The 22,075-nt window shown below is 37.4% G+C and overlaps 1 protein-coding gene across 3 annotated transcripts in view; it reads right to left on the bottom strand.

The window, feature by feature from the left end:
* Positions 1 to 22,075, bottom strand: part of HFM1 (HFM1, ATP dependent DNA helicase homolog) — a 61,695-nt gene that overhangs the window by 28,416 nt on the left and 11,204 nt on the right. For 2 of the 3 annotated variants that reach the window (XM_019531127.1, XM_019531130.1), the window contains exons 8-21: positions 19,218 to 19,418; positions 19,051 to 19,139; positions 17,268 to 17,311; positions 17,077 to 17,178; positions 15,944 to 16,089; positions 14,813 to 14,907; positions 12,165 to 12,298; positions 8,998 to 9,045; positions 6,477 to 6,557; positions 5,890 to 5,981; positions 4,905 to 5,011; positions 4,770 to 4,817; positions 4,433 to 4,530; positions 4,221 to 4,352 (exon numbers count right to left, since the gene is read on the bottom strand). In XM_019531127.1, coding sequence (XP_019386672.1) covers positions 4,221 to 4,352; positions 4,433 to 4,530; positions 4,770 to 4,817; positions 4,905 to 5,011; positions 5,890 to 5,981; positions 6,477 to 6,557; positions 8,998 to 9,045; positions 12,165 to 12,298; positions 14,813 to 14,907; positions 15,944 to 16,089; positions 17,077 to 17,178; positions 17,268 to 17,311; positions 19,051 to 19,139; positions 19,218 to 19,418 — 1,417 coding nt within the window. The remainder of the gene's footprint in view (positions 1 to 4,220; positions 4,353 to 4,432; positions 4,531 to 4,769; positions 4,818 to 4,904; positions 5,012 to 5,889; positions 5,982 to 6,476; positions 6,558 to 8,997; positions 9,046 to 12,164; positions 12,299 to 14,812; positions 14,908 to 15,943; positions 16,090 to 17,076; positions 17,179 to 17,267; positions 17,312 to 19,050; positions 19,140 to 19,217; positions 19,419 to 22,075) is intronic. The other variant, XM_019531129.1, reaches the window with a different exon arrangement.

Here is a 22,075-nt window from a genome sequence, read left to right as displayed (position 1 = left end):
GAATGGCATTTAAATAAAATAATTTCTTAGCAAAATATGCGTATTCCCTATCCAGGGGACCCTTTTCAGCAGATACTAAACTTCACAGAGATTTCTATGTTTACTGAGCAAGGAAAAGGGTCTTGTCATGGGTCCAAGAAAGAGAGATCGCTCTTCCGTAGAAGAAATGGAGAATCTTCTGAGTCTGACCTGGGGAGAGTTTCTCCTCCCAGCAGAAAAACTTCTCTTGCAGGTTGATTTTTCCAACGCTGGAGACTGTATCAGCCATGACATTGCTTTGCTGCTGCATCAGCAAGACCCCTGCCCTCTTGAATGAGTTCCTTTCCCTATTTAGCTCTACTTGTCCCAGTGCCTAAAATTGTTTCACTAATGCCTTGCTCTGTTGAAATGGAAGATGATTTTCTGTCAGTGAAGGAAGGAAACAGTAATTTTAAAGGAGAGACAGTTGAATGAATGAGTTTTCCTCCCTTTTTTTTTAGTTTTCTCTCTCTGGTCAAGAGAAACTGAAGAAATAGGGAAGGAAAATAAATTCTGGATAGTGACTGCTTAACATCCTCCCTGTTAGAAAAAAAGAAGAGAAATCCAACATCTGGCATGACAACAAGAGGCAGCATCACTACTGAACATCAGAGGTAATTTTGGTCAGTGATAAGACAAGACACAGCCTTAAAGGCTAGGGGCAGAAGTTACACATAAACCAGTTTAAATGATCAGAAACTGGTTTAAATTTGTAACAGAACAGAAGCTCAGTGCACACAAACCAGTTTAAAAATGGCTGAAACTGGTTTAAGATAAACCTGTTTGAATATAGTATTAGACTTATCTGATTTGGGTCAAACCGGATTATGAAACTTCTGTCCCAGACCCCTTCCTGGTTCAAGTTAAATCACAATCCCCTGGCATGCCAGCATGGTCTGCAACCCTGGTCTGGGCTGTCTGCTACAGAGAGCAGGGCTGGCCCCACCCCTCTGGTCCCTAGCTGAAGCAGTAAGAGCTAGCTGACTGGTGGGGGGGGGGCCTTGCTGGGGATGCAGCTTAGTCTGAGGGGGCGAAGAGGGGAATTACTCCTCCACCCCCGCTAGGCAAACCCTGGTTGGAGTCTGGGGCCACGGACGGGGGCTAAACATCCCTTCCTCTGCTCAAACTTACTGCTGGCTGCAACTGTGGACTACAAATCCCAGAGGCACCTGGAAACAGGAAAAGGATGTGATAAGCAACCCCGCAGAGTCCTGCTGCTGTAATTCTGGACTACAGATCCCAGAGGCCTCAAGGACAGCAGAAAAAGGAAGAGAACACAGCCTGAGAGCCATGCTCTAGTATCCCCTCACTTCTGGATGGAGCCACCGCAAGCAAAGGTAAATGTCTGTTCACTTCTGTTTCAATTTAATCTGTGCATCTTAGACTAACCTGCAAAAACTGAATTGATTCACCCTTGGGCTTTTTGACTGTTTGTACACCTAGCCAAAATGAACAAGGGTAAATGTCAATCAAAATAAATAAATAAATAACCCCCTTAGGAGAGAAACTGGCCATTCAGCTTAATGTTTCTAAAATTCAAACTGCAACATATATAGATGGAAATAAAAGACAATTCAGAGGCTGCAAATCAGACTGAACTGCATCAGTAAATTCATACCTATGTAACTTAAACTCATCTAACTTCACAAAGTTACAGAATGAGCTTTGCTGCTACAGCATGAGTACAAGAATCTTCAGGATGTACTGACACCAGCACTAGTTTAACAACTGCTTGACCCACTGAAACAGATCAAACCATCCTCACATATTTCAAAGGAGCCTGAAAGCTATACTGCTTTAGAGGCATAAATAGATGGTGTCCTGTAGTATCTGCTGAAAGAATTATGAGAGCAGCAGAAAAAATGCAAGAGCAAATTAAAAGAGCAAACTATATTGGCCTTTTATGAGGCAATACAAGGTATCACGATTTTTAGTAGGGCTGTAGCTGAAAAGCTGAAGCTGACCTTTACTTGCTGAATGCAATATACAAGAAAGGACTTAGAGGTGTGACATGGAGAATGCATGGTTACTTCTGAATTACAAAAAAATAATATGACCTTGTAGTTCCTTCCAGGACATCACCTAGTAACTTCAGATATGCTGTTAAGAGCATATCCTCTGCTTGATGTCACCCAGCTAGATGACCCAAATAACCAGTAAAAATATACATGAACATGAGAAAAGCACTGTGAGCCCTTATTAAAAATACAGGACCAGAGGACTGAAACAGCTCAAAAGAAAATATCATAGAAAGCTTTCAGAAGCTATAAGAAAATGATAGGCAAACAAGCACTTCTATGTATATCCCCTGAATAAAAAAGAATTTTCAGAGACACTGGGAGTATGGTGAAATGTATGTAAATAAGCACTGCTTTAGTTAGAGGGAAATTTCTGGAAAGAATGTGGAACAGATATTCATTTTAATAAAAGCTCCTGTAAAGTTACACTGCAAAGTTACTATCATTTACACTGCTAATGGATTGTAAAGGGCCCTTTTAGTAAACTGAACATCAAGACCTACACCCAAAGTTACTAAGAATGCCTATCTTAAAAAAAAAGGAGAGAGCACAAGTTGCATTCTTGCACACAAATAAACAGTAATATGAACACAGAGAGGTAGTTAGCTGCATTAGTCTGACATAGGCAGAAGACAGGGCAAAGTGGTGTCTTCCTGAGCAAATTAGTCTATCAGGGCATCTTTATGTGTGCTCCAGGAGTGGGAAGCACTTTAATTAGACCAGCTCTCAGGAGCTGCTCTAATTGAAGTGCTTGCAGCATCTTGTGTATTCAGTGTCCCCAGTTTCAAAATGGCAGTGGGGGAATTTAACTAAAGCTCTTTCAACAAGCTTTAGTTAAAGCACCCCGGACACCATTTTGAAGTGCAGGGACACTGAATACATGAGACGTTGAGGCTGCTGGAGCACGCTAATTAGTATGCTTCAGCAGACTCAAGTAACTGAGTCTGCTTCAAGGCACTGTAATTACAGTGCATAGGAGCAGGCATCCTGCACATCTCTAGGCACCCTAAGGGACTACTCTGCCCCACCTTCTGCACTGATATGAATTAAATGGTAAAGAAGCATAGAAGCTGACAGAAGCATATCAGAGCAAAAAAGCTAGCACACCATATAAATGTTCTTCCATATGTGAGAATCAAATTTAAATTTATTTCTTTTTCCTTGGGAGAGCTGACCATCTCAGCACAATTTAGCAACTTTTTAGATTGACACGTCAAAATATCAGATCTGTGATCACTTCAAGTTTGTATCTGCATGTGATGGAAGTCCAAGGACTGCAATTCTAGGCAATGGGATCAAAATCAAACATAGAAAATGCATGGATTTGACTGAAGCTTATTGAATTCAATGTAAGATATCTAAGAAATTTTTAAAACATTTTAAATATTAAATTACAGCACAATGCTTATTAAATATTGTGCAGTTAGGGAATGCAAGGGACTTAACAGATGAGGTGTTAAGGGATACACTTCTACAAGCCACTATTCACTGTTGCACTTCTTATCTCTCATAAAGAACCAGAGATCAGCTACAAATACAGTCAGAAAGGCTAAATAAATGGCAGTACTTGTTCTGAATTTCCTCTGCAGGTTATTGCTTAAGTTTTTATCTACCTAATAGCTTATCTCAGATACCCATCATAAATATGTTATCCAAGAAAGTGGCCCAAATGTATAGATTTCTAATAAAAAAAAATTTATACTGCTGAGCAAAACAAGAAGCTAATAGGACAGGATTTTTTATGTCATTAATAAAGCAGTAAAAGTTGGATTTTTACTGAAGTCTCTTTTTGCATAAGTTACCAGTATTTTAAAGGTCTAATCTTATGTTTTTGCCAAGAGTAGAGCTAGGTAAAATTTTATTTTAAAACTACAGTATCTGAACCTTACATGGAGTAGTTTCTGGGTAATGTTCACTGGGTATTGATGCCACATATTTTGATTCTTATTTCAAGACTGTTTTTTCTACATACCTGAAGCTACCAGGCAGCTACTGGTTAATAATCCATAAGAATTTACTGATTCTGAACAGATTCAGCTAATTGTCAACAAATTGTCATTATACTGTTGCAAAGAAACCATGATTTTAGCAAATGAAAAGCTGGAAGACTTACTTAGTTCTCAAAACAGACATTCTAAATTTTACAGTGAAGTTAGTATCACCTTTTACACTCTAGGGACCTACCAATTTTTTCCAGCTGTTTGGAAACATGCAGTGAGTTTTCCCATAGTTTGCATCTGAAACACTTAGCTAAAATTAAGGAGTTTAATAGTGCAGAAAAGCTGTTTCTCTGTGATGCCAGAAAGTCAGACAACCCTATAAAGAAAAAAAAGTTAATAAAATATAATACAATATACTATTAAATATACTAAAAAACAAAATACATTTTACCATACATTTAGTAACTCTTATGCCAGTTCTGAAAATTTTGCCTATATCTTGCGTCAAAGTAAAGTCTTGAATAGGAATGCATCCTAGCTGAGCCTGAATAAGACTGAACAAGAAAAATGTATTTATTAGTATACATTTAATTTTAATAAACAATAATACAATAACAGCCAATGATGCCAATGAAAAAATGAAGTCCAGTTAAAGATAAAAGCAATAATATTTTTTTATATAGGGTCTGATCTTGCATATATGAAGTTAACAGTTTTACCGATGATTTAAATGCCTGCAGGATCAGAACATTTACTTTCAAGACAATGAGATGTAACACAATTACATTTTTACCAGTTTACTTTCATTTCTGTTGTTTTTATCTTCCCTTCCATTGGAAACCTGTACATGAAAATAGTTAAAATGAATAACAAAGAATAGTAAAAAAAATGCTTTCTTTTTTAACACTAATACACTTAGTTTTGGGACCTGATAGTTATCCTGTTCTTGTCCTTATTCAAAGCATTCAGTATTTTCTTTTCACTTGTTCTTAACTTGATATCTGAAAATTCAGTGCAGCTTGATATCTTTGTGACCTGAAACAATTGTAATTGTTTTTATTAGTTCATTATCACTTTCTCCTTTCCCCCCACTATTTTTCCAATTTCTTTTAACACTATTAAATTATTTCCATTTGCCCTTGTACTATTATAATTAAAAGATCATCAAACAGTTCTTGTTGATTGTAGTCATCATTTTTTTGTTTTTTATACTCAGGCATTAAGTGACTTGCAAAGTGAAAATATTGCTTTAACTGTTGAAAGATAGTTATTCCATTTGGGTTTATCTAAGATTTATCAAACTGTTGACACTTTATGAAATGTAATTTACATAGTAACAATTTTTGTTGTGTGCCTCACATATTTCCATTACTTTCTTTCCTCATTTTAGTAGTGAAGATAGCTGTGTGAAAACAGGAACTTTACTTCACAAATGATTTGTACATGCTTATTCTTCACTTGAAATCAGAAACTCCTTTGTGACCTTATAAACTTTAGAACAAACAATGGCAATATAATAAAGAGAGGTTAATAACAGAGATCAGAAACAAATAAAGTAGATGTAGATGTTTTCTTAAAAATAAATCTTATTTCCATACAATTTTTCGTACTAGTAAAAATAATAGAAGACAGGGCAATGTAATGTTATAGGAATCAAAATTAATTCAGCAACTTGCATCCAGAGATTAGATGAAATAATGCAACATTGATGGAAGAAAACAATAAGAATTGAAAGATCTCAAAGGATAACACATACAAAAACTAATATTGGGATTCATTTTGATACATTTTATGAAACTTACACATCAGAAAAAAAATGAACTTGCTGGAGTAACTAGAAAACCAAATGAAGCGTATATTCAATTCTGTTTTAAACAGGACACACACAAACTTTCACAGAAACATTAAATTACCAGTTCGGATAAAGTCTCTGTTCCTTTAATTGTAGAAAACTGTTTCACTGTATCAAATGCAATATAGTACCAAGCCATTAGTTTTCCATTTTCTGTAGAAGAAAGATATTAGATTTTTTAGTTCATTTGTTTTTTTTAATGAGATACAGTGTTCCTGCCTCTTTTATGCAACAGAACTGCATTTTTTAAATGTTCTAGATATGGTAGGGTGTTAGTGACAGATATACTTTCTCTTGATCTGCAACCAAATTTCCAGTGACATCAATGCAGAGGATTTACACAGGTTTTCACATGGGGAAAATAAAACTTCTGTCATTTGATCAATAAACTTCAGCTCATCTGAATCTGAGCCAGATCCTGCCCTCAGCTATATGTCCTACTTTCAACGGAGATACACACAGGTGTTCCCGAGTACAAATATATGATTTTCTTCTCATTATCTAACTGCTGCATCTATAAGAATTTCTTATGATAACCGCAACATGTAATATATATTTTTAAAACCTTACAAGGTAAAAAAAAAAAAAGATTTTTCAGTACTGACTCAATAGCCCTTAGTCAAAATTACTTTAAAAAATAAAGGTTACCTGTTGGTCTGAAATTCAGTTTTTCATCCATCTTGATCAAGTCATGAGAAGCTAGATCATTCACATTCTTCAAACTCAAGTCTGTCCACAGTTTAAAAAATACATATTTAATACATAAAAAATTACTATATTTTTCCATGTACCAAGCAAAAGTTTATGCTTTAACTTGCAACTATGTACAACCAAAGCAAATGTTCTAAACTCAGCTCATCTCCTAAAGCAGTGGTGATCAACCTCTGGCCCATTAGCCAGATGTAGCCTGCAAGGCCATGCCATCTGTCCTGTGGGTCTCCCCACAAATCCAGAAATTTGGTGGTTTTGAAGCAGCGGCTGCATTAATTGCTGCTCCCCTGCTGCCAAATTTCTGGATGAATGGAGGGCCCTGGGGGCTGGATGACATGGCCATAGGACACACCAGTGAGAGATGGGGCTGGTGCATAGGGGCTGGGCCTGGCTGGCACATGAAGACTTGGATCAGGCCTGTGTACCAGCCCATCACCACTCATCCAACCCACAGGGCCAGAAATTTAAGTGCCTCTATCCTAAATGGATACCCTAAATGGTGAACTCAATGAAAACACTTCTTGTCATATCACTAAGGAAGGCTCAAGACTTAGCATAAATATTCTAACATTATCAAAGCCTTAGTCTGTATGTCTGTCGGTCCATAACACTTTATTTGTACTCTGGTTGTCTGAAACAACCAATTCAGAGTGCTCCAAGAATATTCTGGACAGGAGGCAGCAACGGAGCGGTCAGAGTAGGCAGTGTTGGCACAGGGTGCTGGCCAAGGGGATGGCAGCAGTGCGGAGTGGTGGGTGGCAGCGCTCCATACCCGCCCCCTCCCCCCTTTCCCATCATTCCTGACAGGCAGTTAGCTAGTTCAGCATAAAAGTCTTAACTTTAAAAATACTAACAAATATGAAAGAAACTATAGCAAGAAAATTAGCATATCAATTTAAGCATTCAATTACAGGCCTGAAAAATACATACTACACAAGATTCAAATATTTTTGTGTGTTGGTAAGTGTGTAAAAGGAAATTTGCACACTATACTAAATGCATCGGCATATATTTCATTAGTTACACATTCCAATGAACTGATTTAGACACTAGCACTGGATATCTGAATGAGAATGATGATCAAAGTGTTTTATTGTTACTTTCTCTTTCAAAACTAAGAAAATTAAATGCAAGAATGACATTAACACAATGTTGAGATTTTAAATGCAGATGTGTCAAGATACTCAAAAGTATAGTTTCCACAGCAACCAAAAAATTATCCATATCGCATGCAAAATATATAAAGATAGTACTAGTAGTATACATTACTACAAAATACTTCATGTATGCAAGGAAGGTAAGTTATAGTGTATATAAGAACAATAAAATTGAACTACCAGATAAAAAATCTTAGCAAGGACCTATTTTGTATTAATAAAAATCTTAAATTGAAATAGTATAAAATAAAACATTGTATGTTTTGTTTTTATACTGTAAAAATAAGAGACACTGACACTTAACCTATTTTATTTAATCTATTTTTATGGGATTGCCATAAACTGAGAGGTAATATTTAAAGGCTCTAAAAAATAATTATCTTGTGTTAAAGTCCTAACAAATTAACTTCTTTAAAATGCTTATGGTAATTTTTAGCATGTTCTATACAAAATCCTGAATATAAGTGATCTTTTTGTATGCATAACATATGTAACTGCATTATATATGTGTAAATATAAAACTTAAGTTTGGCATAAATGTACCATAGCAAATAATTCTCAGAAGACCTGATATATCAAATATGTTTGAGACATGCATATGTATATCATATCCACTCATACAGATTTTGCAAAGGGTATAAGATTTATTTTGACATACCTAAACAACATGAATAATTCAAGAAATAAGCGCAAATATCAGGCAATGGAGCAGAGTATATATTAAAGAATATATATTTGCTCCACAGGTAAGTATCATGGCCTAACAGAAGGGAATACTCAAGTCAAACTGCTTGAACAGCCAAATCACACCCACAAACATAAGCAACTTGGGGAGTAACATATTCAGCCAACTGCTTTGAATTAGTGAACCCACAACACTTTAACATGATCTGCTACAGTCACTGTTTGTCCAAAATTCCTCTCTCAGCTTCCTCAGGAAGTTGTTAAGGACTGATGCAAAGGTCTGTCTTACGGAGAAGTAGTATAGACAGTCTGTCTGTGTACAACTTTTTATTATGATTAATGTACATAAAAAGCTGACACATATAAGCACATGCTTGAACAGAAGGTATGTATTTGTTTTTCTGTATTACAAGGATATCTTTATAGTACTTATAATTAAAGAATTCTAAGTAAGTGAAAGTAATAAGGCTATTTAAATAACAGGTCACAAAGTACTTGATTTAACCAACCGATTCATAATAAATAATATCTCATTCTGTGAGTAATGCCACTGAAATTAGTGGAAGAATCTGGTAGGAAATACAATTTTACATTGAAAAAGGTGAAACATTACTGACCTTGTAACTTTGCTTCAATTCCAACTCTGTCTAATCCAGGTGAAAAACCTCAAGAAAAAACAAATGGCATTTGAAATTTACATATTCTTACATTTAATTCTAAGTAACACTGGCATGTAGGAATGGGGTATAACTGGAATCTGCAGAAGTGTACCCTGTTTTGGGCAAAAGACATGCACAGCAAAGCTGTAGTATTTTTACTGCCATCAAGGTTTCTTGAGCTTATATAGGAAAAGGAAAATTTTCCTTTTTTGTGACTAGCACCATAATACCAAAGATACATGACACATTTTTTAATACAATACATTAAATTAAGCAGCCTAGAACAGACTGCACAAGCTCTTTGTATAAGGAAACTTTCCCTAGCAAAATATTTTAGGCCACATGCAGACACGTTTCTACAGAGAAAATAGTCACTCTTCCAATAGAAACTAGATGCATACAAACACTCGTTCCATTTCTTCCACAGGAAACATGCTTTCTCCAGGAGAAAGATGGAGGTCAGGGATGCTTAAACTCTAGTCCATGAGTCAGATCCAGCCCCCAGCATTGGGTTACCTGGCCTGCAAGGCTCCCTGCAGGCTTGATCCAGGTGTGCAGGGGGAGTGGGACTCCCTGCAGGCTTCATCCAGCTGTGCAGGGTCTGATCTAACCCACAGACTAGCCCTGTCCCATTCATTTAGTCTGTGGGGCCAAAATGTTGAGAGCACCACTGTACTAGGTTGAACCCTGGAAGATCTCCCTTGCAAGAGGGTTTCTCTTGAAAGAATGAATGCCTGTACACTGCTCCACTCTCCTCCCAGTCCGGTCTGCTGTTCCCCCCTTCTTCCCCAGACTGAGGATTGCCAGCTGGGCATCACAGGCACCTATGGTAAGCTGGAGGCATAGGGACCCCAGGTTGGGGAAAGCCTGTGCCCTAGTAATAACTACTTGGCTTCCCATTGCTGCCCATGCCAGCCAGGTAGGTGTTGGAGGCTCAAATTGGGCTGCACATTACAGTGATTTAAAAGCCAAGAGTCTGCCTGTTGACATCCTGCCCTCTTCCAAGGTAGGGGAGAAGACAGGCTGCTAGTTAATGGTCTTCCCTAATGGTGGTGGTGGCCCAAGGAGCAGCCCCCAGGCAGGAGGCTCGAATGTATGTATGCTTCAGCTCCTGGGCTATTTTTCTAGCCATAAGAATTTCAGAGAAACTATTTTCACAAGAATGAACACTTGTCTGTGGCCACAGTAATCAAAAGAATGCATAACCAAAAAGATACACAGTGTAACACATACCCTGAATCAAAGCAAAATCTTTTCAACTTAAATAATAAGTATAGTTTGCTATGCATTTGCATGAATAATGTAAACACTGCCCTAGATTATACAACAACATTACTATCCTAGACATGTTACCCTGTTTGTTTTCTGTTCATCTGAAAAACATGTAAAATCTGCTCAATTTAGAAAAAGAAATGACAAATTCAGTACCTGTTAAAACAGGAATCACAACTTCTTGTTTTACAATAGACCATTTAAACAGGGTGAGGAAAATCAGTTCATTTAACAAACCACTAAATTATAAAGCACTGTAAGATGCATTCATTTATTCAAGTGTTTTTACTAACACAGACATTCCATTAGATAAAATTTAGGACTTTGCTGTTTCAAAGTACATAAAGCGAGAACATGGAACTGCTCGTTTCAGTTTCAGTTTCTCTATCCCTTTATGTTATTTTAACAATAAAACACGCAATACTAGTACAAGGTATTTATAATCCCTAATTTGGTCAGAAGTAAGAATCAGCCAACACACAGGGCAGCAGTGACTTCCAGTTGCCCTCCCTTGACGTTCCTTGCCCCCAAACTCATGCTAGCTGCCCCAGTCACTCTGACCTAGTTGTCACTACTTCTCTCCTTATACTAAGTAACTTGCTACTCAACACACTAAATCTGAAGGCTGCAGTCTAGAGTTATATTACCACTCTTCAAAAAGTAACCAAAGCTCTCATTAACTTCATGAAATTGTTACTCTTCTCCTCATGACACAATGGAAATACTTAAATACTGTTGCTGGACTATTGTTTCTTTGTAAAACAGCCCATGAAACAACAGTATTCAACTATAAACAAAAATAAGCACTGCTTCCTACCATTAGTGTTTACCTAGCAGGTCTCCAACAGCATACAACCTCTTTCTACTCCCTACTCCCAACAAATTAAGAGCATCACTTAAATGGTGTTTCCATTTCCTACCAAAACAGGAAGGAAAAAAATGAAACATTTGGTGAGCTTTGTTTAATTGGATCATAATAGTACAAAAGTCTTTTGTCCTTTACAATACAAACCTTACCTAATAATTGCCTTGGGTTTGTGATCACTACAATATTTTATATTTTAATTGAATTGTGAAACTGAAAACTTGAAACTTTTAAAATGAAGAAAATCATAATAAAAAAAAGTCAGGCATTACACTAAAAGCTAATGAATGCTCTTATATCTATAATTTCTTTTCTAGGTCCTTCATGCACCTATTAATCCCTGACTTCCCACTTGGTTCAACAACCCAGAATGTATATGCTGGTGGTGTCAAAAGGTTCTATGATCAGTGCCATAACAGAAAACCTGCCTTTGGGAGGAAAAGATAGATCTGTTTTTATTCGATATGAAGCAGCTTTATGAATGTTAATATTCTTATTTTATCTTCTATAAAATAAGGATATTAAAAGCCTTTAGAAAAAGTATTCAATATTAAATAAAAGTTGATTTACCTTTACCTCAAAGGTAGATACCCAGCACTGAAAAGTGATAGTAATATATTATTGACTTAGTATGGGCTGTGCTTTCTCAACAGTGGGAAGTGGGTAATCCTAAAACTGAAATTTTTGATATCAGTTAATGAAAAAGTACTTTATGTTGAACGGCCTAATAATCAGGTTAATAGGGTCAGAATTATTTTTTCCTTAAAATGTTCCAAATTATATTTAATAGCTTGTTTTTAATCTCTACTGAAATAACATTGTATAACAGAAAATTAATATTAATTTAATATAATTTCTTACAAGCAAAAAATTATTACTCCTAAAAATGAATGCAGTTTACTATAACCTACTTTATCTTGGACATAACATAATAACATAGCATAATCTAATCCACTATCTTAGACTAATCAATTTAAAAGCAACAAACCGTAATGAACTGCATTTTTCAAAGCTCTGATGTATAGGAAAGTTGATCTTATCCATTCCAAAGCTATATTCACATTTGTTATGGTATGTAGCACTATTTCCGCATTTAAATGCTCAACAAGATGTTTATGTAAACTAGTAAGAAATAAAATAAGCAAATTATAAATAGAATTTAAATATGTAGTAATGGTATAAAAACCACCAACATTTATTTTTGAACAATTATACAATGTATTATAGGAAATATTCCACTTATTGCTGATCTTTTTAAAGGACTTAATATGAAAACCCCCACAGTATTTGAACATAACATCTCAACAATTCAGCAGGAGAGAGAGAGATGTGGTTTTGACTGTTGTGGCTCAATATAACAGTATACAAAACTGTCTATATTTAAAGATTACATCACATTCTTGATATTTTGAATGCCATTCAAGAGACAGCATTAGATTTTATTTAGATTTTCAATTTTAGCTTTTAATTTCTGCCACGGTTCTGAATTTTCTAATTTTCCCATATATCTCTTTTTCTGTAGATGTTCATATCAAGTGGGTTCTATAAACTAGTGTCTTCTGAACTCTCTTGTGTAAAACTTCAATGCACAGCCTAGTTCTATTTTTTTTGTTTTGTTTTTGTCTTTTCTCTCATTGTTTCTGGTCTTTCAACACATATTTGCAACTAACTTGACCACTTTAAGGAAGAACTAAGTCACTTTACACATAATGCATGAGAAGCATCCCAATGGATAGAAAATATATTTAGACTGAACTCATTCAGTCTTAAACTGCTGGTTACCAAAAGACAAAACTTGCACTTTCCCGAGTATCTCTATATCTACAAGGATACATTTCAGAACAAACTGCTACACACAGAAGCAGAATGGTTAGGTAGATAAGAACATAATTATTACAAACAAAACTGACCAGTTGATTTTAGCAGAAACTATATACCAGAAGAATTTCTGAGCGCTCATCTCTAATATTAAGCAGTTGACATTAACAAGTCCTTACGAAGCACTTCACACATCTGTTTTAAGAGGCAGCAACAGGGGCAGATCTAAAGGGGTACAGTGACACAGCTGCATCCCCCCTTTTTGACCACTTGGTAGAAGCAGCCAGGGACTATTGTCCTCAGAGAAGGTAAGAATTCCCATCCCCTTCCCCTCCCATGCTCAGAAGCATGTCCCCTTTCCTTCCTTCTTCCCCATCTGTTGCCCCCACTGTGCCTACTTTCCTGGGGGTGAGAGGAGCTCTACAGCTGCTCCTGCTGGGCTGTGCAGAGACTGGGTTCAGCCCAAGACAGGAGCAGTGGGCAGACAGGTTCTCCTGGCTGTTTCCCATCAGCCTGGGAGTAGGCTGGGGGAAGCGGGGGACCCTTCCGCCCACTGCCACTGTCCCATGGGCTAGCCCAGTCCCTGCACAGCCAAGCTGGAGCTCCCCTCACCTCCAGGACAGTAGGTACATCAGAGAAGGCAGGAGATGGGGAGGGAACATGCCTGTGAACAGGGAGGGAAAAGGGGAAGGGGGGAAATTCTTGCATGCTTTGGGGATTTAAAGAAGTGCCTGCTGCTGCTCCCATGGTACAATCTGCCTGCCTTCATGCAGAGAGAAAGGGAGGAAGCAGGGAACAGGGGGGGATATAGCCACCCCTACAGGAGTGGTCACTGCTCCCACATCTGTAGAATCCTGGATCCACTTCTGAGCAGCAGCACTGATGTTAAACTTGTAAGAGTGCTATAAAGCCCAGCTTTTTTTCTTGGACTGCTAAATAGGCAATGGACAGATAAGTGGATGCTTGATAAATATTTTGGAGTTGTTCTTATATGGTGTTTTTATTTATTAGATAGATCACAAATTTAGTAGTTATTTATAAGAATGTATATGAATAGTTATATGAATTAATTATTTATATGGATTATGTGAATTAGAATACATAAATAAATAGGCAGGGATAGGGTCTTATTGAATATCACATATCACTACCCTATCCACTCAAACTTTATTAGCGAGAGTGCCGCTTGTGGTATCTAAACTCTTTATCAACCTCAGCTTCCATGATCTGCTAAAGCTTCAGAACCGAGACCATGTCTTCCCTTTCCCAGCACTTATCTTATTCCCAGCTTCAGCGTCATCTAAGCTGCCTTCTCCTTCTAGGCTGTCATCATCAGAACTGCTATTCTGACTCTACCTCGATCACATCATCAAGAGACAGGACAAAGCACAATTTGATAACTGATAACTCTGCAACTCCAGCACCCAGTGAGTCTCTGTCTTCACTTTACTGCTAGGTTGAAGAGCTCTACTTGTAAAATGTTTCTCTTTTTTCTTGTTGCAACAGTTTCTTTTCAATTAAAAGTGTAATTATTTTTAAAATATAATTAACACAAAAATGGGATTGTATTGCTGTAAAAAGTGCTAGATAAATAGTTGGTTTTCTTATTTATTAGCGTTCTCTGAGATGCTGAATATATAAAATTGAAATTTCCATCTTTGTGTAGCTCTGTATGATTTCCCCACGGGCCTATCTTTTATGTTCACTGAAATGAATTTCTTCTGAACAAACCAAAAAGGACAAGCAAATATATGCTGCTGGGTCTATGTAACATTTCTATTTTTCACATAGCATCCTTCTGGCAAATTATTTGGTTACCTGCTCTCTATTGTATCTGCACCATTTAACATCTGTACATACTTCTCTCTTGTACTTAAGCGAGTCATAATAACAGCTGTAGCGGTTGTGTCAAACTGAAAAAAACATACATTCTCTAAGATTTAGCTGGGAATCCTACATATGGACTGTTCCATACACACATGCACACCCCTCACATCTTAAGACAATTAAAATTAATTTATAAAATGTGCATTTAATCTATTGAGAAATGCAAATTCTTTAATAACTGAAAGGCAAGCCCTGACAAACTCATTTGCACTTTGATTTATTAAAAAGTTATTAGCAGTTGGCTCATGATCCTAATTATTAATTATAATGTATACATACATTAGAGAATAATAGGGTCAATACAATACAGTATGGTCAATATAACTTAAGCACTTGCTCAAAGTTTACTTTACTAAATCAGAACTTTTAGTGAAGTAAGCTTGTGTAGTTTTTTTCTAATGGACAAAATGAATAGCATATGAATTCCTATACTGGTTCAAAGCCAAGCCCCATCTAGTCATTTTTTCTGTCTCCAACAGTGGCCAGAACTAGGTGCTTCAGAGGAAGTTCCTGAACCCTTTGCAGAAGACAGATGTGGAGTAATCTGGGGTTGTGTTTCTATAACATTCAATATTCCATAAACTTCTTTTGTGTCCTCTCTCCTATTTGAGAGGGGCAAACCTAATATTTTCAATCTCTCTTTACTTGACTGTTCCATGTCCTGGATTATTTATGACCCACCTCTCAACCTTTTCTAGCTCTTCAGCATTCTTCTTAAGATGGGAATGCCATTATTGCATGAAGTTATTGCACACAAGACTGTACCACCAATTTCTATGAAGACATTATAATATCCTCCACTATCCTATTCCTTATGCAAGTTAGCATCTTTATTATTTTTTTACCACAAACACTGGGGAGAGATCTTCACTAAGCAATCTACTGAAAGCCAGACTCCTTTCCTGAATATTTCTTTAAACTCAAAAATAATTCAGGTACAAATTACAAAAAACTTTAAGAAGCAAATGCTACTCTAAAATTGTGGGTACATTTACCTCTTCCTCTATATGTTTTTACAAATTCATCTTTAGAAAACATGTATACAAAACACAGTTAACTTACTTGTGGTCTTCCTGCTCTCCCAATCATTTGCAGAATATCAGTTTCGCTATATTCTTGAAACATTCCTCCAACATAATGCATTGTGGATTTTATAACAACCAGGTGTGCAGGTAAATTTACTCCCATAGCTAAGGTACTAGTAGTAACTGTATCAGATTAAAGATTAATCTCATGATGAACAGTATCAACATTTCTGTATATTAGCAAAACTGTATACAGCACAGTAAATAAATGGCTCAGTCTTATGAGGTGGCAAGAATGCCCAACTTTTAATAAAGGCAATGGGAATTAAGGTACTTGGTGCCCATAAATGTGCCCATAGTCTTTATATGTATTTATACACAAACACACTAGAGATGCTCAAACTTTCAGCCTGGTGGGCTAGATGAGGGATTCAGAGCCAGTCCGCAGGCCAGATACCTTGCAAGATTGGCACATGAATCAGGGCCCAGCACTGCCCCAGTCCAGCCCCAGCACCCCGATATACAGTTTTTCATTATATCTGATCATCAATATATCAAGTCCTATCAAATACTATTTTAAAACCTGAATTCATCCAACACATTTGTATTTAAATATTTCTGCTATTTACAGATAAAATTCTTTGTATACCATTCCCTGGATACCAAAACTGAATCAGTAATTGCTGTTCATTCAAATCCAGTCACTGTCTGAATACAGTCATGAGTTCCTCTTTTTGTGCAATAGCAATATCTTTAACGACTATTTTTTTTATTTGCCTGTAAAGCACCATGCACATCATTATCGTATTTTGTCATATATGTAGGTTACTCTTATGAACTTATTTCTTTAGAAGGGAAAACAAAAACTGAAGTTAATGATAGTTATAGATGCATTGCAAATTCAGGATTCAACCATAAATTACAAGCCCAATCATGCAGGTACATGGGAGTTTTACTACTATTAACTCGTGACGGCATTCAAATTGTGCTAATTACTTATCAAAGCAAATGGATTGTTCATACAAAGGCTTGTTTTCACAGACTAACCTAAGAATAAATATTAATGTTTGAATCATATTTACTTTTATCAAATGTAAATCTTCTCATCTTATACGAAAAGAAACAAACATAGGAACAATATTTTGACTTTCAGAGTTTAAATTTACTTACAAAGTACAGGCAAGTCTCCCACAGTAAATGCTCCTTCAATTATTTTTCTATCAGATAACTCCATACCAGCATGATGATAAGCCACACCATATATTAAGAGATCTGAAAATGAAATACTATGAATTATCTTCACAAATTTACTCAAGCAAATGTTAAGTCCTGTGACTTAAAATGGTAAAATGACAATTTACCTCTTAGTTTGGAATCTTTTATTGAATTTGCAGACCTCTGTAATCTGTACAAGGGAGAGATAAAAATTATTAGTATTTTTTAAATCACACAATTTACATATCAGACTTCCTCATTTATAAATAATATGTAATGATAAAAATATATTTTATTAAGGCACCACTGACATGCTCTGGACTTCTGTGCATTAAGTCAGTAAAACTTCAATTCAGTATGTAACTGCTCACCAGCTCCATCATATCAGACTACCTCCTCAACAATACTCCCAAATCCTTACAGCACCTCTACAAAGAAGTGTCCAGAAGTTCAGGAATAGAACTTCAGAACTCCCATTGCTCCCCCATTCATTTGTGAAAGTTTTTCTCCACTATTACTGAAAGTGAAGAGGAGCATCTGGTTTTGAATAAGTATTGTAGATTTGAATCTATTTTTGCACAATATAAACAATATCCTCTTTAAGAAAAAAAAGCCTGTTTGTAAATCTTAATATTTTTATCACATAAAAAGGATGTGGAAAATTTGAACCAATAGAAGAAAGTATCTATGGACATTATCTTGTACTTCTCCAAGTCCTATTCATGCCTTCAAAGAACTCTTACTTCAATTAGAGTTTTGTCTGTTTCTTATTAATGAAGAGTGGTCTAGAAGAAGAAATGAGGACTACAACTGTTTGGTATAATATTTGAAATGTAGAAGACAGAAATGCATTTAATTATTAATACCTAAAATTATGGATTAACTCAAGAGTTGTTTTAGAACGATTTAAGAATGGCTTATAAACTTTAATGTTAATACTGAAGTAAACACAAAGGCCCTGGTTCAATAAAGCATATAAGTATGTGCATATGTCCATCCCAGTTCAGGAAAACAGTTAATCATGTACTTAGGTTTCATTGATGTAAATGGGAATTAAACACCTATATCTAGATATGATGTCCTGAACTGAACCTTAATGAAAACATTTTGGATTCAGTTAGACAAAAGAATGTTCTTATTGGTAAAAACAAATTATATATTAAATTGAAAATGTATCCCCAATAGTAGCGTAGAATAGGAGTGGGAAATGTTTATGGGCAGGGTGACAAAAATATCTGCAACCCTGCCTTTAACTTGTTGGAGTGCCAGGGACAGATGAAAGGGGAGCTGCGAGGGGCCCAATCTTTGTTGTGGCAGCCCAGCCCTGGTCCCTTCCTGAAGTGTGAGTGCCAAGCAAAATGCCTTCACATGCCAGACTTCGGCATTCATGCCAGGGGATGCCTACCCCTGGCAGAGAGAATACTTTGATATAATTCCCTGATGAAGTAAGTAATCATAAACAAAAATCTCAGCAGTGTTTACTAAAATACTTGATCCTGCAAAATTTAAGTATGTGTTTAATGCAACTTGGTGTGAACAGTCCAACAGGACCACATATGACATAGGACTATCACATGTGCAAATTTTGCACTGAAAAAATTTAATGAATTTAACGTTAATGAAAGACACCCAAAATATATTACTGCAGAATAATTTCCTTTATTTAGAAGAAACAAGCAAAGGTTGGATTTCCTGCAGGTGGATTATCTCCACTACTGAAAGAATCAACTGTCCTAGTAAAGGTCTCTATAGCCATAGTCCATAGACCCTAGTAAGATTTTTCAAGAATCCTTTTTGTGATAATTATTTTATGACAAACAACTTTTTACCAATAACTGTACTAATCCCCTCAACTTTCATTTCATAAGTAATAAGATTGGCTAGAATATCAGACACCTATTACTAACTTAAAACAAATATTTAAAATACCTTTGTTTCTGTTCTGTAGTCATTATGAATTTAGCATCTTTTGCAAAAACAGAAGCAGCTTGCTGTACTCCTTTCCTTGTGGCACAAAACTATAAATAAGGGAATACTTTCTGAATTAATTGTACTGTGAAACAAACACTTTTAAAACCAGTAAGAGAAAAACATACCACAAGTGCTGGTTTTTGTTCAGAGTATGTCTGTATAACACTTGCTATTTTGTAGTTAAGAGTTAAGTCAAATTTAAATTCTGTTTGGTTGCCACTGCAGGGAAATCCAAGAACAACTTTGCGAAGCTTCACTGGTCGGTGATTCTCATCTATTTTCAAACATACAGCAGGCTTCTTACCATCTGTCAGCCATTCTGCAATCTTTAAAGAACAAGAAAGTATGTTAAAACAATGCTTGAAAATGATAGCTCTGCCATTAACTATGCTGTGCTCTAACAATGTAGATAATAGTGAACTGATTAAATTCTTCTTGCCATTTCAAAAGTATTAACATTTTAAAATACATTTTGGGAGCATCTACATGTGACATTATGTCGCCGTAGCAACACGCTATGATGCCATAGCATCAGCAGTCACAAACTGTGACACTGCAGCTACATCACCATAGCAACATGCTCCCTCATTATAGTGCATTGCTATGATGGCATAGCAACTAAAAATAACTGCATGATGTGCAGCGCGCAGTGCTGCCTGTTACTGTGCCATCATTTAGTACTTCCTTTTGAAAGTACTAAATAATGGCACAGTAACAATGGCACCAAAGGAACACATGTAGACATGCCCATTTTGTAATTAAAAAAGCCAAATTCAGTTTTAAATCGGACAGGTATAATTAAGATCAAAATCTTTCCACAACCTATTAAGACTTGTGCTTACAACCAAATACACTGATAAAAATACAGAATTGTAGTATTTTGTTAATTTTAGACTAAAACTTCTGTATGGCTGTATCATAAATTATATTTGTTTTCATCAAGATAGTAACCATCAGCCAACAGTTCAGAAATGACAGCTTTATGTAAGAACTCACTTAAAGTAGAATTTACAACTTCTTTTGACTCTTATTTATCCAAACTTTCAGGATACTGAAATGAACTGAAGAAACAAAAGAAGCTGTTTTACTTATATTACAGTAACTGAAGTTCTCGGAGATACTGTGGTTACTGCAAATCATATCATAGGTGTATATACACCTCATATGCATAAGACCTAACAGCTTCCAACAAAAATGCACACGTACCCTGAAACTGCACATGCTCCTGAATTAGGGCATCGAGGGCAGATCCACTTCCAAGAACCAGAGTTACTGTAGGGTAGGGTAACCATTTTATTCTTTGAGCATGTCAGGGAGGACTCCACTATAAAGGAATTCCTATCAGCATCCACTCCCAATACAGTAAAATTGAGGAACCATCATTGATCAAACAGACACTTCCCTTCTAAACTGGAATATGTGGATTGCCACACTCAGTTCATGACACCTATCATATCAGCTGGTTACTTCTTCTGGCTGCCTTGCAAGCTGCAAAGACATTGCTGAAGCAGGATGTTACTTATGCTTTAAACCAGGGGCAGGCAATTATTTGGGCCCATGGGCCACATAGGTAGTTTTGGGGAGCTGTTGTGGGCCGGTCAGTACCCTTTTCTCCCCACCATCCTGGCAACAGCCTGGAGCACCTGCACCCTGTGACTCCTCACCACCACCAGTGCATGGCAGCAGTTGAGCACAGAGCCCTGCTGTGTAAGGCCTCAGTCTCACGTGGAGTGGTGGGGACCTGCATGCACAACCCCAGCCCCAGCCCCAGCCCCAATCCACCCATACCTGCTCTGGACCCGGGCCTGCCCCAGCCGAAGTGGACCAGCTGGACGCAGACATGCAGCCCTGACCCTGGCCTACCCCCGATGAGCAGCACTGACAACCAGTCAGAAACTGCTGCTAGGCATGGGGGAAAAATGGCCACCTCCTCCTTGCAGCTGCCAGGCCATTTGTGCTGCAACTGCCCAGAGCCCGCATCCAGGCTGCTCTGTGGCTCCCCTCCACTGCCACCACTGCCCTGCTGGGCAGCCCAAAGGTAGTGCTGGTAGTGGTGGCAGAGGAGCTGCAGGGCAGCCCAGGAGCAGGATCCAAGCAGCTGCAGCAAGAAGGGCCCGGCAGTGGCAAGGGGGAGGCAGCCGCTTTTCCCTAGCAGCCAGCAGCAGCTTCTGCCTTGCTACCACCACCCATCTTGGGCAGGTGCGTTTAGAGCAGGCATGGATTGGGCCAGAGTTGGGGCTGTGCACACAGGTCCTGGTTGGTTTGCTTCAGTTGGGGCAGGTACAGGGTAGGTACAGGGAGGACCAGTGCCATGGCTGTGCACTTGGGTCCCCACCAGTCCTCATGGAACCGAGGCTGGAGTCCAGCTGCAGAGCTGCCCAAACCCTGCTGTGCACCCACGGCGGTGGGATGCACCATGGGTTGGATGGTGCCTGGGCCAAACGGGACCTACCATAGGCCAGACAAAGTCCCTCCATGGCCCAAATCTGGTTCGTAGGCAATATTTTGCCCAATCTTGTTTTAATTGCAAGGTACAAGTAGGGCTTGCTAGTCAGCTGACAACTGGTGGATCACACCCATTTAAGTCTTTGGAATGAGAATGTTTGACTTCTCAGTACACTGAATAAGCCACAAAAATATCAGAAGGGTATCTGAAGTGCTTTATTTGGGCTAAGTAGTAAAGTAGAGCTTTGAAGATGTCTAAAGTCTATCACATCTTTTTTCTCAATGAGGAGCATGGTTTCAGGAAGATTTTTGACTGATTGATTCAGAATTCTGAGACCATTTTGGGAATGAATTTAAGATGCAGTTTCATCACTTTGTACTTGTGATATAATGGTTACAGTTGTGTCATGGAAATTTTTGAGTATGTGCTGCCAGTACAGAAGAGGTTAAACTGACATGCGCGGTTTGAAGCTGTGAGTGGAAATTTCCAAGGCTCACCCAGTCCTTGCCCCCTGCGTGACCTGCGGAGCTGTCAATC

Source organism: Crocodylus porosus, unplaced genomic scaffold (assembly GCF_001723895.1).
Source record: "Crocodylus porosus isolate Cpor-Errol unplaced genomic scaffold, CroPor_comp1, whole genome shotgun sequence".
NCBI classification, from domain to species: domain Eukaryota; kingdom Metazoa; phylum Chordata; order Crocodylia; family Crocodylidae; genus Crocodylus; species Crocodylus porosus.
The sequence above is the reverse complement of the archived record's forward strand: the minus strand, read 5'-3'. Positions and strand labels throughout refer to the sequence as shown.